Source organism: Lytechinus pictus, chromosome 5 (genome assembly GCF_037042905.1).
Source record: "Lytechinus pictus isolate F3 Inbred chromosome 5, Lp3.0, whole genome shotgun sequence".
In the NCBI taxonomy this organism is placed as follows: Eukaryota; Metazoa; Echinodermata; class Echinoidea; order Temnopleuroida; family Toxopneustidae; genus Lytechinus; species Lytechinus pictus.
In genome coordinates, this window is record NC_087249.1 from 49786665 (window position 1) to 49802599 (window position 15935).

The 15935-nt window shown below is 37.4% G+C and overlaps 1 protein-coding gene across 6 annotated transcripts in view; it reads left to right on the forward strand.

Annotated features, from left to right (window-relative positions):
* Nucleotides 1–15935, forward strand: part of LOC129261312 (trichohyalin-like) — a 67232-nt gene that overhangs the window by 13729 nt on the left and 37568 nt on the right. For all 6 annotated transcript variants that reach the window (XM_064099153.1, XM_064099151.1, XM_064099155.1 and 3 more), the window contains 4 exons: nt 3001–3117; nt 6848–7378; nt 7929–8071; nt 15267–15453. In XM_064099153.1, coding sequence (XP_063955223.1) covers nt 7193–7378; nt 7929–8071; nt 15267–15453 — 516 coding nt within the window. In that variant the 5' untranslated portion in view covers nt 3001–3117; nt 6848–7192. The remainder of the gene's footprint in view (nt 1–3000; nt 3118–6847; nt 7379–7928; nt 8072–15266; nt 15454–15935) is intronic.

Here is a 15935-nt window from a genome sequence, read left to right on the forward strand (position 1 = left end):
AACTAGTTTACTGGAAACTAGTTTAACCGCGCGATGTTTTGAAGATCGCTTTGCCTCGTTAAACTGGTTTTTAGCGTACCGGTATATAAAGTGAGGACACAACCTTTCTTTGGGAAGCGATCTTCGCACACTGTGTGTAGAATGTCTACGCTGTGGTTTCGAATTTCGCGCGAAACATGTCACCCCAATGAGAGCGTTCCCATAGCAACAAGACCACTTTACGTGAAGTGGTTTTGAAATCCACTTATGGCTGATCAAATGGGAACGCTAGCAAAGCAATCTTCCTAACTGGTTTCCTGAATCGGTTCCAGTATAGAACTAGTTTTAGAAAGTACATGTATATTGAGAACGGTGTCTTACATGTATTCTAACTAACTCGATCACAAGAATCCTTGTAAACTTTCAAGAACTTGTTCAGTGCTCAAAATGCTCGGCGAGCGTGGCATACTCAGACCGTCGCGACTCTCGATCACCAGAATGCCTGTAAATATTTTAGGAGAACTTGTTCAGGTGTCAAAATACCTGATAATATAGTTCATACATGTACCTACCCAAAGCAGACGCTTGCTGAACAAAATCTAAAAGTTATGCGCAATATGGTCTGAATAGTTGACATGACGTGCGATCTTGGCGATCGCCAGCTTGGCAAGTTACATGTAGCAAGGAACCCAAACGCCTTTGCTTTCACGTTGCAAGAATACCCTTGAGTCTATTGAATAAGTCCCCAGAGTTCTCTAGTTTCGACAAGTGACTACTATTTACATTTAGCAGGTATTTACTTTTGGGAATGTCACAAGCGGGGGGGGGGGGGGGGGGGGGGGGCACTCAAATGATTTTTTGATGGGGGGTGTGCCTCAAGAAACCCTGAAATGGGGGTCCAAGGAACTGACTAATATGCTTTTCACACTGCACTTTTTTCCCTTAACCCCAGGAAATTGGTGGGGCTAAGGGGGGGTCTTAGCCCCACCAATTTCCCGGGGTTAAGCTTAGCCCACTTCGTTTTCACACTACGTTTTAGCAAAGTGGGCTAGCACGGTAAATAGTACGGTACTATCTGGCCCTGCAAAAAGCAGGGTTAGCCGGCTTATTGTGGTGCTAGCACCACAATTGCGGTGCTAAGAGATGCAGTGTGAAACGAAACAGGGCTAAGCAAAAGTGGGGCTAAGCATTAGCCAATCACAGAAGTCGAAATTGCACGTTAATTGCGCTCTGTATGGTAAACTCATCAATATTTATGAGCTGTGTGATTGCCCGGGGTTAAGGCGTTAACCCCGGCTAAGCAAATAGTACGGGGTTAAGAAAGACAGTGTGAATCGAAAAAAGGATAGTATGGGGTTAAGGAAATGCAATGTGAAAAGCATATAAAAGGGTAAAGTACGGGTCTTGGGAACTGATGTCAAAAAGGGTCTACGGAACGGGATCGCGGTACTGTAGGTAGAGCGCTGTGCATGCACTCACCATGCATGGAGCGGCTACTTGTTAAGTTATATCACAATTATGTAGGGAGTTGCGAAGCTTTATGTGCATCTCTCGCATGCGGTGCGCGTGCTTGACAATTTTGGCAGGACTGGAGAACTGAGATGTCTCGTAACAGGGGTCTTACGAGTGGGGCTGGGTGGCTTCTGAACTGAAATTTTGTCATTCGGAGTATCTAGAGAACTGAAAATTAGGTCTGAAAGGGGGGGGGGGGTCATCAAAGCGGAACGTCCCCATACCACCAATATGTGTGAGTACCCCCCCCCCCTCACAAGGAATTTGCTATCACCTTGGTAAAAATACCTGGTATTTGTTTAATCTGAGTAGATCAGGTTTCAAAAAATTACCTTGCAAGAATACCTGATAGTGATACTCTCATTTTTTTGTTGGTCTGAAAAATAGAGCACTTTGGGAAGAAAGCCAGGCAGACTGAAGAAGTTCCAGTATTAAAGTGCTCCAGCATGTCACTGCAATAGATAGGTCTTTGGGTGTTGAGATGAATCGTGGATGAATGAATGTACACATTGTCCAGATAAAGGGAGTTAGATTCGCTGACAATAACAACTCGAAAAGGACAAGTCGTGTTTTGTTACCTGTACCTTTTATAACCACAATTCATTTATCTGTATTTTGGAAAGTGAGGATTGAGATTTGAGAATGTTGTTCTAGATTACCTGTAAAAAGTGGATGACCTTATTTCTAATGCGTACATTAACTTCTGGATATTTAAAGATATAGGCCCGTATTCTGAAGTCAGGTTTTATTTAAACTCTGGTTTTCAGTTGTGGTTTAACTATGGAAATCCAGTTGTTACATTAATCTATAACAGTAGAGGTTCAATGTATCAATTCATTTGACTCCCAAAACATTATTAACTGCCTGGGAAAGATACATGTAAGTATGACAGTTGTCTTCACCATTAAAGAATTAGTAAAGAGCACAGTAAATGAGAGGCATTCACTGTAAACATATTTTGAACCGTTTGGCTTCCCATAATTTTAACACAGAGTTAGACTTTGGTCTACGTTGAACCCGACTTCAGAATACGGGCCATTGGATGTACCTGAATCAAACTCTATTCAATAGGATAACACCGCCTTCATTTCATGTATTTGTCTCCTTCTTTATTGTGGTAACAAAAGTTCAAACAACATATATGTATGTAGCACCAAGGTGTTTGAAGTAGCCTATATTGTCAAGTTCCTGTAGAAAATGTGAAATTACTGAAAAATTGACAATATTACCATGGCATTCCAACGAGATGTTGGGTCTATATCTAAAAGCAGGAAAATGCACTGTCCCACCTGTACTTATCTGTGGTGGTGACCTTCAGTGTGGTCATTTTTCAGCTTAGATTTCATGATTTCACAAAAAATAGATTATTCAACTAGACTTTTGTACATGTTATGACAGTTAACCTTCATGTTAAAGACTTTCTCAAGAAAATGTTGTTTGCTGTATTAAAGTTCAAGTAATGAGCTTCAAGCTTTACCAAATTTTACCTTTTTCTATTTTTGTTTACAGATTGTGACTACCATCTACTGGATATCAGAAGCTGCCCTTCAGCTCCCGTCATACTCAGGCCCCAAGCTTGACACGTACGCCTTCGAATCTGTCATATTTGGAATATATTCTCCAAGAGTAAGCTTTTCTTTCATTCACATGTTGTTGCAGTTGATATAGAAAAATGGAGAACAATTCCAGCACATACAGTGTATTAAACCCGAACACAAGTTGTTCAACGCCCCCCTTTTTCAAAATACGATCAGTTCAGTTTCAAGTAGCATAGAATGTTTTTGGATTTTAATCATTCAAAGCTGGTACCTGCATGTACATATATACAGCTCTCAACATTTCATTATATAAAAAAAAAAAAACTGCTGAAAATATCCTGATGACTCAAGTCAATTAGAAAAGTATTATGTTCATAAATAGGGCTTAAATGCATGTGTCATACTGATGCATACTGATAAAAATAATTCATATCATATAAATTTGGCTTACAATCTGGCTTATTTCCAATGCAACAATTGTTTTGGGGCTGTAAACAGTTTTTGCTTGATATGATATGTTGAATCACTATTGACAGGCCTTTCCTTATTTGTACATTTGGGTTTGTTATGAAAATAAATCCCTCTAAAAGTAGATTGTAATTTTGTATACATGTAGGCCTAGTTGAAAAAGGGATTAACATGTTTTGTAGAGTGTATATGTAGGGCTTTGTGGAAATGCTGAATAGAGTGCATTTCTAAAGTGCATCTTTAGGTGGTTTCAGACCGCCTCGAAGTTCGTCAGTTCCAGGTATTCTCTGATCGGGAAATTTACCCCAATCAGAAAATACCAGGTATTTTGGTAATGTGAAAGCAAACTACATGTACGTGTAATTTCCCCGAAAGAAAATACCCGCTAAATAGTAGGTACTTGGCGAAATTACGAGAACTTTCGCGGGGATTTTTCCAAGGTCGCAGGTATTTTAGCAATGTGAAAGCAATTTACGGGAACTTTTAGCCCAGCGTGTTGTTGGGCGCGGGTGCCTTGGGTGGCTGCTGGGCTAGTGGTTTTTAATCTCGCGCCTTGCCTGCTGCTGCTTATTAGACCATACTGCGCATGCTCCTAACTACAGGAATTTATCCCGAAGGGTATGTTTCGGGGCGGTGTGAATGCAGGAATAATTAATGGGTATTTTTTAGCCTAAAAAATGTTCTCGTAATTTAACGGGGATTCTTGTGATCGAGGCGGTTTGACACCACCTTTTGAGATTTTCTTGTAATGCCCTATTGCAGGTGCTGGAATTTTAAAGTCTCATGCATGTTCTAGATTTATAGAAGCAAAAGTTGCATACTCCTTTTCCTGAATGTAATTGATAAAAAAAATAGATTAACAAACAATAGAGGGAAAGGGAATAATGAGTTATTTAAAGAGCACCATAGAAAGAGCAAAGAAAAAATCAACAGAAAAAATAAATGCAGCTAATGACTACTATATTGTACCACAAACTGATGTACATGTACATGTAGGCCTATTGTTTTGTTTAGTTGAGATTTGATACAGTTCAAGCCAATTTTATCATACGTGGAATTCATAATTGAATTCTAAAGGTTGCATGATTTGGCCTATTCTATATTTCTCATAAAAAAGTAGATTAAAAAAACAATAGTGGGATGGGGAATATGGGATAAAGAGCTCTGTAGAAAGAGCAAACAGAAAATTAACAGAAAAAGTAAACGCAGCTATTATAAGACTATTATATTGGACCATAAACTGATATAGGCCTATTGTTTTGTTTATAGTCAAGATTGGATAAAGTTCATGCCAATTTTACAATACATCTTAAATTTCATAATTAATCCTGAAGGTTGCATGATCATTCTATAAAAACCTTATTCTAGCTTGGCAAAGAACAGCTTTGTCTTTTGGAATAATCTGCAATGTATTTCGGTATAAACATAAAAATTTGCCACAATCCAATTAAATTATGTTCAAGAGATAGAGGACATAGTACCCCCATTATTCCTGATAATTCCCCCCAGATTGTACCTGTGTCAAGAACGTACATGTATGTATGAATTATAGAGATCTGATGTCAATTGTGTGTACAGTACTTTAGACATGAACATGTACGTGGTCTGTTTTCTGTATACTGTCCTAGATTTTAAATAGTTCTTATGCCCAGGTCATCCATATCCCTTGAATATCACATCCTGGTGCTTCGATTTGATCTGAAGTCGGTATCTGTGACAGAAAAAGAGATTGCACTGTAAATCATCAAGGTCAAGTTACCAAGATCCTCCCAATCTATAAAGCTGTCAGGCTGTCGGATTTCATTGCTTCTATCGCAGATTATTAGGGCTCTTGTTAGTCATGGCCAATAAAGTGTGGAAAGTGCTACACCTCTAGTTTCCCCCACTTCACTTCAGAAGTGCGTTAGGACTCGCAAGTTGTGAGTGTTTGTGAAAGAGACACTTGTTATTCTCAGCTGTCTTTATTTCGGAAATTTAATGTTCCACCCAGGTTTAGTTTCTCTTGTGAAGGGGATTTTCATGTTGAACTGTCACTATTCATAAAGGAGACACTAGTGGAATACATAAATATTCTCGGCTGTGATAGGGATCATTATTTCACTTTTATGTAGTGAACATACATGTACATGTAGAACCCATGAAAGAGATACTTGTGGATGTTTCATTCTCAGCCGTGATAGGTCATTGTTTACAAATTAAATGCAGAGGGTGCACAGAGTTCCACCTCAAGTACTCATTTCCCCAGTGAAGTGTTAATGACTGTTAATACTTAATCACTCGTAAAGAGATCCTTGAGGATATTTGGTTATCGGCCACTTCGGATAATTATATCACAAATTATGTATGAGTGGGGAAAGTGCTAGATATCAAGTTCTCTTTTCCCCAGTGGAGTGTCACTGCTTGTGAAATAGAAACTTGTGGATACTTTATTCTCAGCTGCATTTGAATAATTATTTCGCAAATTGTGCAAAGTGCCAAAGTGTTTCACCTAGAGTTCTCCTCATTTCTCTGGCAAGGTACATGTAAATAGTGTTACTACTCTTATCACACTTATGTTCAGTAGTAGTTTTTGTGTGCACAATACATATATACATATGCTGACGTTCTTAATGTTTAAGGCATGTAAGCCTACATGTATAGTGGTTTATCTGCATATTGCTTTGAGGATCAGACCCATGCACCATTCCTTTAATCCTCTTTGAATGGAAATCTTTTCAGTCTTGATAAAGGTCTGTTTTGTTTCATTCTTAAAAAAAATATTTGCCATTCTCTTTTATATTGTAGACTGAGTTATTTTAATGACACCGCTATAGATGCATTTTACAATGTACACTGTAAAAGGATGAAACCAGGCAATGTTTTTCTGTTGTAAAAATGGCGACAGTTGACAGTATTTCATTGTTTGTGATATTAACCTTTAAATCTTTATAAAAAAATCTGGAAATTCTGTTTTGTCAAAGAAAATGTACACAACATAATTTTGTCTCCACTATGGAAAAGGTAAATTCTATGAATTTTCACATGAAAAGTTAAGCAAAACAGATTTTTTTCCTGTTTTGATTTAATTACCAGTAAATGGAATATCAGTGTTTCTACATGTATTTTACATTGTGCAAATGTAGTTCATTTTTATAGAGGGCTCTGACCTTGTTCATTCCAGCCATTGACATGTTTACATTGAGTGACTTCATATGAGGAACCTGCGTTTCCTTTTCATGGTAACGCTCACCTGCTGAGAGCACTTTCGGGAGCTCGTCTGTCAAAGATAGATCATAGAGGAAGGAAACCGGTGCATGAGAGGCAGTATTTGAGTACATCCTCTGGTAATCCTGTTGTTTCTCCCTTTACAGGAAGAACCCAAACCTGACTTCAGGGATCAGGAAGAAAGCCAATCAGACAGCGTCTTCGAAGAGGACAATACTAACAGTTACATCGATCTGCCCGAGAAGATCGAGTACAAGGAGCCAGCGTGGAAGAGGGCACTCAAGGCACTAGAGGTTGAGGATACAGAAGCACCTGTGAAACCACTTCGAGGGATAGAAACAGAATCAGCACCAAGTAACGGGTGGGAGAATCCAGGAACGGTCCGTGGTGCCAGAGACGAGGCAGTTGTCGCCAACGGAGAGAGGACATCGTCTTCTAATGACGTTGATGAGGTCGTGTTGAGGCAGCCCAGTGCAGTCCGATTACGCAGAATGGAACGCAAGCTGGGAAAGAAATCGGGGTCGGCCGCATCGGCCAAGCCCCATTCCCGTAGCCTTAGTTTGCCAGAGACGAGCGATATCACGATCATGAGGCAAAATGCCTTGGACTCGAACCATAATAGCGCAACGTTTGAGGATCTAGATGATGATGAAGAAGATTCCGGCATGTGGAGATCGGTAAGCTAAGAAATGTTTCCTGAAAGAACAAAAAAATGGATTCTTTAGCCCATGTTATATTATTGATGTGAGAAATAGACTAACTGCTTTATGTAATATCTAAGTAAATATAAAATTGTGTTGTTTTCTAAAAAATTCTGTCAATCCTGTCCTGGAGCCATCCCAACAAAAATTTCAGTTTTCTTTTCAGGATCCCGGATCCCAAATGATCTTGGTGGGCCATCCATAATTCTAGGCCCGATACTTATATGCATGAAATAAAGGGTACATGTCCTTTCTGTACTCTAGAAATTAGATTCACACAAAGTACAGTATACCCATCCGTTCTCCTGCATTTTTGTAATGGCAAAAAGAGAAATTTGACAAAAAAATAATGAATATATTATAGCCAAATATGGAGATGTTTTTGTTTTTCTAATGCGATATGGTCACAGTGTATTGACGTCTGAACCGTCTTTGAGCTGCAGACTGCCGGGATTTTCATCTCGACCTTAGGTCGGATTAACAATTCTAATATGAACCTATTAAAAACATTGCTTTGATGTTGCAGAGCTTCAAGTCCTGGAAGATGAAAAGGAATGAAGTGACGTCTACTGTCTTGGAGAGAAAAGCCTTCAGAGAGGAAGTCGACACAATGGAGCACAACAAAGACAAAAAGAAACCCAAGACATTCAGAGAAATTGTGGAAGAAAAGTGAGTACATACATGTAATGTATATTCATATAAATGAGACAATAATGCAAAGTCTACAACAAAGTCCCTCCCCCCCAAAAAAAAAATATTTTGGGGCCTACTTTTCACTACTAATTGCCTCAATCTTCAACATCAGATTTAAGCTCTTAAAAGTGAAGCGAATCAGGATTTTCTTTGTTTTTTGTTTTTTTAGTTTGAAATATTGTCTCTTGTATTTATAAATTTGGGAGAGGATTCTGTATTGCCTGAGAATAGCAGAAAAGACTCCCCCTCAAGAAGAAGAAGAAGAGACCTTTCAGTATTTTGGGATAATTGTCAAACTTCCTGGAACCGAGCAAGGATATTGCATGATTTGTTTTCAAAATGGCAGCCTTGTTGATGGATTGATTTTTTCCAGGGCAACTTGAAATGAAGATCGTACCGTACCATCAACTTTTCTTGTTTTCGTGCACTAAAGCTGTGCTCACTAAAACTCATTTCTACACGTACGTAGTGCTGTTGAAAACATTATAAAATGGATATGACAATTCAAAAAGATGCCATTTTCCCCTTAATAATTTGATGATGCGTGTACACTGTATGGCAAGACTCATATCACGCTGGTCAGTAACTCTGTAAATAAATTGTGTATGAATTCAATTGATTTGGCAATAATTTTGCTGATGCTTTCTGAAAGTCATACTGTAAGTGCACCTGTATGTGTTTAGGTCAAATAAAAAGAAACAAAATAAAATTGTTACTCCTACAGTTTCGATTTCTCAATAGCACCATGTTTAACTTTAATTTTACATGTCTTTATTACCAATTGGCACCAAATGATGGATAAATCCCATAGAGTTGCGATTCATTGGACACATTGAGGGTTAATAAATGCTAATACTGATCTTGGTCTTTAAAGGCTACACCTTTAAGCCCCTGTGGTGTCTGCGCCAACACTTGGTGGTATTATCATAAGATTCAGGAGACTCTGACAAAGTCCATGTGACAGTCTGGGGAAGGTTGGATGAGTAATTGGAAGATTAGGCCGATACATTGCCCACCCTCGCTGATGTACTGTAGATTACCGTCCTTGGCCATATTTAATTCCTACATTATTTTTTACACTTCTCAACAGAGACTTGTTATTACTTAAAGATAAATGCCAGTTGTGGTAACGATCTCAAAATGACTTTTTACAGAATCTAATATAATGACCACCCAAGTGTCTGATTGTATGAATAAAAAATATGTGCCAAAGGATTCTGGAAGAAATTGTGGAATTTCTGAGAAATAAGCAAAATAAGCGCGGATTCGGTCACTTCCGACGGGTCTTTATTCCAGCAATAATAATACACTGTCCCACTATGCCTATCTGTGTTGGCAATCTTCAGGATGATTGTTTTTCAGCTTAGATTTTATGATTTCACAAAGTTCAGTTTATGTAACTACCAGATCGAGATCCACGATGATATACATGTAGTAATACTTAACCTTGGTTTTACAGACTTTCCCACGAAATCAGTGTTTTACTACAACTACTTTCATTTAATAATAGCTTTAACTATGAGATACATTTAAACCCTATCCTGTATTTAAAGGGTATGTTCACCCCAACAAAAAGTTATTTTGAATGAAAAGGGGGAAAAAAACGTAACACTTAAAATGTCATCAGAATGGGATGTAAAATATTAAAGCAGGTTATGAAATTTTGCATATATTCACGAAACAGATGCAAATTATGGTAAGTCTGCAAAAAAGGGATTTAATGACATCACCCACAGAACAAAATTCTTTATTTTATTTATAGGCCTATTTTCTCATTATGATGTGAGGCAAAATTTTATTTCTCTTTAAACACGGGGAATGACATGTAACCTACGTGTATTACAATTTGATGAAGAGTTTCCATATTGTCAAATCTGAGAAAAATTGCATTATTCAAGCAATTAAATACTAAACAGTGAATCACTTATTCTACTCTCTCTTCTGTGTTGTGCATACATGTACATGTACAGTTTATGTTCTGTGAAAAAAGCAAAACTTTGAAATGAAATTTCTTATTTTACATCCGATTTTGACATTTTCAGTGTCATTCTTGTTTCGAATTTTCTCTTTTTTTAATTCAAATCAACTTTTGATTGTGGTGGATTTGACCTTTGATGTCAAAGATAAGACAGACCCTATGTATGTGCATACATGTACATGTACCTGCATATTTCCATATACATGTATTTCACAATTTACAGTGGTTTTTAAAAGTTGACCTTGTTGATACAAATGGTTTTCTTAATATGTTTGAACTTTTTCATGTATTTGCACCAAGATATTTATAAGCAGAATATTATCTAATTAATTCAAAAGTTGAGAGTAGGAAAATCGACACCAGAAGTACAGGGTATTAATCTCTTGAGTACAAAGTTACACTCTACCACAGTACATGTACCATTAAATGTTTTATCCTAATTAATGTGTTATTAAGCGTCATGCTTGTTTTCTTTGTGGTGAACATATGTGGTTATGTTGGGAGACAGTTGTTCTGCTACACCCATAAAGCAAGTCATCTGTCAAAAGCATGATGATTAGCCATCCTAGTTCATTAATTGCCGTTCTCTGCATACAGTAATGTCATGTGCATAGGATATGATTAAATTTTACCTTTATATGGGGGGGGGGGGAAGGGGGCTGTCAGGAAATTAGAATTTACACAGTTGGTTATTTTTTAATAAAGGAGTCTGCCCCTACAAAATTTTACTAACGGTCATATAAAGGGACCTTTGAACACTGATTCTTATAATTAGGACCAGATCACTTACATGTATTTAAAAAAAGAAGTGGTTTAATATGAAAAAGAACCGAAATAGATGACTGTCATATACGTGTAGTTGTGATGCCTACCAAAATATCTTAAATCAAATAAAATTGCAAAATTTAATGCATCCACTGAAATATAATCTCATTTCATTATAAACCCAAGTTCAGAATACGAACCTAGCAAGACACTTGTAGTAATTTGTAGGCCAGTTGATAATACAGGAGTTACGATATTGACTTTTGGGACTGTTAATATAAACACTTGAGATGTTGGTAGTTGATGGAATAGTCGTCTAATCGGTTAAATATGTTCTTGAAGAGGATGCAAAGGTCATGACGTCATAATATTAGTCTGAATTGTAGTGAAAGAATGTACATTAGTTATCTGGCAAACATGTTTAATTTATGTGTGTTGTGTATTAGCTGTAAAAGGAATTTATGCTGATTTGACTGGAGTTTTATTTGGACTTTGGGGGATGAATTTCATCATATTTTTGATGATTTATCGTGAAAATAACATGGATTGATGTTTGCATACACGAATGACCCACATTTTTTCTTTGGGAGATAATACATGTAGGTTTATAACAGCAAAAATTGGCATGCATGTACAGAAGTACTCAACTGCAGTTTTCTTTTAATCCAACGTCATTTGAAATAGTACATACATGTACGCATGTAGGCCTATACTAAATTACATTGCTTACTGCAATGGAAGTTGTACATGTATACATTTCCTACATGTAATGTTTACCACTTTTTAATAGCCTCCTCTTTGGCAAAGAATAGATGTGACACTTCAGTGGATAGTCCTAGAAACATTGCATTTAATCTATGTGACATATGGAAGACAGTGTTTTGGGGTTTTTTTTAAATAGAGACTCTCAATAGGGCCGTCTGCACCATCCCGAGTTTTCAAATTAGCGCGCTATTTCTGATCCGGCAAATTATCCCGATCTGAAAAATCTCGAGATAGTTGGCGGTGCAGACGCAATTATCGCGCTAGTTCGTAGGATTAATCTCGAGATTGCAATCCCAAGTCAACTCGGGTTTATTTGCAAAATAGCGCGCTATTTTACGAATTATCCCGCTAATTCGTCGGTGCAGACGCACTCGAGATTGGACTCGGGGTAATTTATTCATGACGTCAGTCCATAATGCAATTCGCGTTCCACTTCCGCCTTGGTCAAAACATAAACACGTGCGAAAGTCAACTTTATACATGCGAATAGCGTTCATAAGCAACGATGGTGTCCCACCAGTGAATGGATTTTGGGAGAGACCAGACCGAAGGGGGAGGCGCTCATCGACTATGGTCATATTCAATAACAACACTGACAGCAGTGTTGTCTTATTCCTTCGCAAAATGTGAGCAAATAGCATTTCTTTCCTCCTTCTCTCCCTCTCTCTCTCTCTGTCGTTGCCTCCTACTCCGCCATCATATTTAACGAAGAATACATCACTTCTTCACTCGCTGAGCTGAGAGGATTGTTGCATAACACCGGTTGAATACGGCGAAAGTGCTAGTGAAAGGAGTACATTGCTAGCATATCGCGGGAAGTTATTCAAAAGCGCGGGCCGTTGAAACTCCAAGATCCGAAAGTGCGCATGCTCGTAATATAGGAATCGCTCTTCGTGGGATGGTGCAGACGGGGTTTCTTGAATCTCGAGATTAATCGCGAAGAGGGCTGATCGGGCTAAAATCTCGAGATTGAGCAAACTCGGGATGGTGCAGCACCGCCTATTGCAGAGGTTTTTCCTGTCATCGTCTATTAACCATGCATTAGAAAGTCCTTGTGCTGCCCAATAAAGTAGACTAATGACCCATATCAGTGGGGGCCCTAGAATGGGGTGCCTCAGGAGGGGGATTTTTACATTTGATTGGAAGAATATGAATGTCACTGGAAAAAAAATGTGTAGATTTAAAATGACATCAGTTAAAATGAAATTAGCCAGGGTAAAAAACAGAGAGAGAAAAGGAGTTTATTATACAGTACCTCTTCAGACAGTACAGTGGATGTCACTCTGAAAATGCCTATTAGCTTTGTCTGTTTGTACTTAGTGCATGTACATGTTTTTATGTAGGATTAAAAAGGATTTGAATGTACCTAACCCTACATGTACTTGTACTGTGCAATCTGTGACTACAGTATTGAGCAAAAAACAACAACAAAAACTTCAAATTTTTAGAGAAACTCAATGAAGTTGTCATTTGTATACTACAGATATTGTATAGATCTATCTCTGTTTGAATGATGTATTAATTTACACTGGCTCCCTATTAGACAACGGATTATTTTTAAGTTACTTCTTTTTGTATTCAAATCACTCTATAACCTAGCCCCAAAATACTTGTCTGTTTAGAAATTTATGTCCCAGGTAGAAGAACTAGATCCTCTGAAGACCCACTTGAATTAACATTATATCAAACTAAACGAAAACAGACTGGAGATAGAACATTCACCGTTGCATCCTCAATGGAATGGAACAAACTCCCTCTCACATTAAAGGAAAATGAAACCTTTGGAACAAGATAGCTTGTGTGAAAATAGAAAAATCAAAGAAACAGATCAACGAAAGTTTGAGAAAAATTGGACAAATAATGAGAAAGTTATAAGCATATGAATATTGCGATCACTAATGCTATGGAGATCCTCAAATTGGCAATGCAACAAAGATGTGTGATGTCACTTGTGAACAACTCTCCCATTAGTTTAGTATATATTTCACTTAAATTGCCTCTTTTATCACGTCTATCAGTAGATCATGTGTACTTTCTATAGGAGGGCATGTAATACAGCTTTTTAAAGAATACATCATAGATAAAGAGTTTGTATCACCATAAGAAAAAGCAAAAAGAGACATTTTGTGGGTATTTTATAGTCCATCAAAGGGAAAGTTGTTCACATGTGACATCACACATCCTTGTCGCATTGCCAATGTAAGGAACTCCATAGCATTAGTGATTGCAATATTCAAATGCTCATAACTTTCTCATTATTTGTTCGATTTTTCTCAAACTTTCTTTGTTCTTATTCTTTGATTTTTCTGTTTCGACACACGCCTACTTGTTCCAAAGGTTTCATTCCCCTTTAAGACAATCCCCAACAATTAAGTCATTATCAACTTTTTTGTTCTTGACAACTGCCTTCATTTTATGTCATTCTGATTTTTTGTTTGTATAAATTAGTTAAACTGAAATTGTGAGCGTTTTGGATGTGGGAAAAGTGTGTTATAAATATCGAGTATTATTAACTTTCTTGGTAGCACATTGCAATATTTAGAGCAATTTGTTTTTCTCTTCAAATGCTGCTCAAAGTATATTTTGTAGAAGATCTTTACATAGCGTCATAGGACTGTACAAAACTTTGCACATTTTGATTTCTTCGGCAACTTCAAATGATATAGAATTTGAATCATTCTCTGTTTGAAAAATAGAGAAAATATGGGTCACAAACTGTCTTATTAGCAGGACTACAGTACATGTACTTATTGTAGATCTTTCAGTTTCAACCTCATCAAGGTTTTATGAGTCTTCAGAGATTCTTTGAATTCTTTCTTCTTTGAGAGGAATTACAGTAGAATACAAATCCTCTCTATCTATGATCTACAACCTAAAACCTAATTCTTTTAACTATCTATTGTCCATTCCGTTGTCACAAGAGATGAAATCACTTCGTGTACATCTTTCTCCTTGTATTGTGGCATTTCCTTTACAATGGAATAGGCATGAGTAGAAACTGGGTACTATATGTTAAATTTTACATTTTGTATGAAGATACAGGATTGATTTTCTTATAACATGCATTTAAGCTCGGATTAGACCCCATTCACTTTTTATTTTGATACTTTCATTATTAAATCTATTTTCAACTACTGTACTGTACTGGAGGAAAATTGATTTGTTTTGTTGCTTTTGAATCAGGGATCATCCTTTTCTCTTCTTTTTCCATTCTTATGCTATTATTCAGGTATTTTCATCCTCATCAGCTTCTTTATTCTTATGGGCGTTAGACAGAGAGTTAAGTGTGACTTACGCCTAATACCAGAGTGTCTTACGCCTTATGCCCAAGGTCTTACGCATTATGCCCAAGTGTCTTTTACGCCTTATGCCCGAGTGTCTTATGCCTTATGCCCTAGTGTCTAACGCCTTATACCCGAGGTCTTACGCCTTTTGCCCGAGTGCCTTACGCCCGAGTGCCAATATGCACATGACACTGAATTGAATGAATGCTTTAATAAATAAATCAATACATAAAACAGAAATGAAAATGAATGATTGAATGAATGAATCAATCAATCAATTTATAAATACATGAATAAATAAATAAGTACATGTAAGGGAATAAATAAATAAGTAATCAAATAAATAAATATATAAAATTCTTTCTTTTCTTCTCAACAGACAAAGAAGAGAGAACTTCCTTGCCAAGAAATCCATGAAGAAGGAGCTGGAGAAGGATGAGATCCATGCCATTCTCACATCGGTGGATCTCATCCCTTCATCAGACTCAGAGGAGGAGCAGGAGGAGCCACAGATCCAGGTGGAGACTCAGCAGGAGCAGCACTCTCACCTGGAGCCCGTTCAGGAGGTAATCATAAATAACATTCCCTGTAACCACTTCAGTTAGGAAACTGCTCTACTAGTGGACCTGCGTAACATTAATATGTTAGTGCCCCTCTCCTATCTAAAGAGTGAGCGCCTGGCAAGAGGGCGAAAGGTCCCATTGTTGTAAGATTTTGGTATGACTTGGCTGTTTATGAAAATCAATAAAACTTGGCTCCTGTTGAATGACTTGAAATCTAAATCAAGGAGGAAGTAAAGCAAATAGGAAATGAGAGATTCATCATTTTACTGATTGGGAATGATCATTGAGTAGGAAATATAAAGCTTTTCCATTATTTTTTGTATGTTTGTTTTTTGCCAAGATCTAGTGCAAATCTGAAACATTATCCTCGTCTATATTCAGACTGGAAAACCTCAAAATGAAATGCTATAAAATCTGATATCACTACATCCTGTTCAAAAGGTGAAAATAGAAGTAACAAAGAGAACAATTGAGTTGTAATTCTG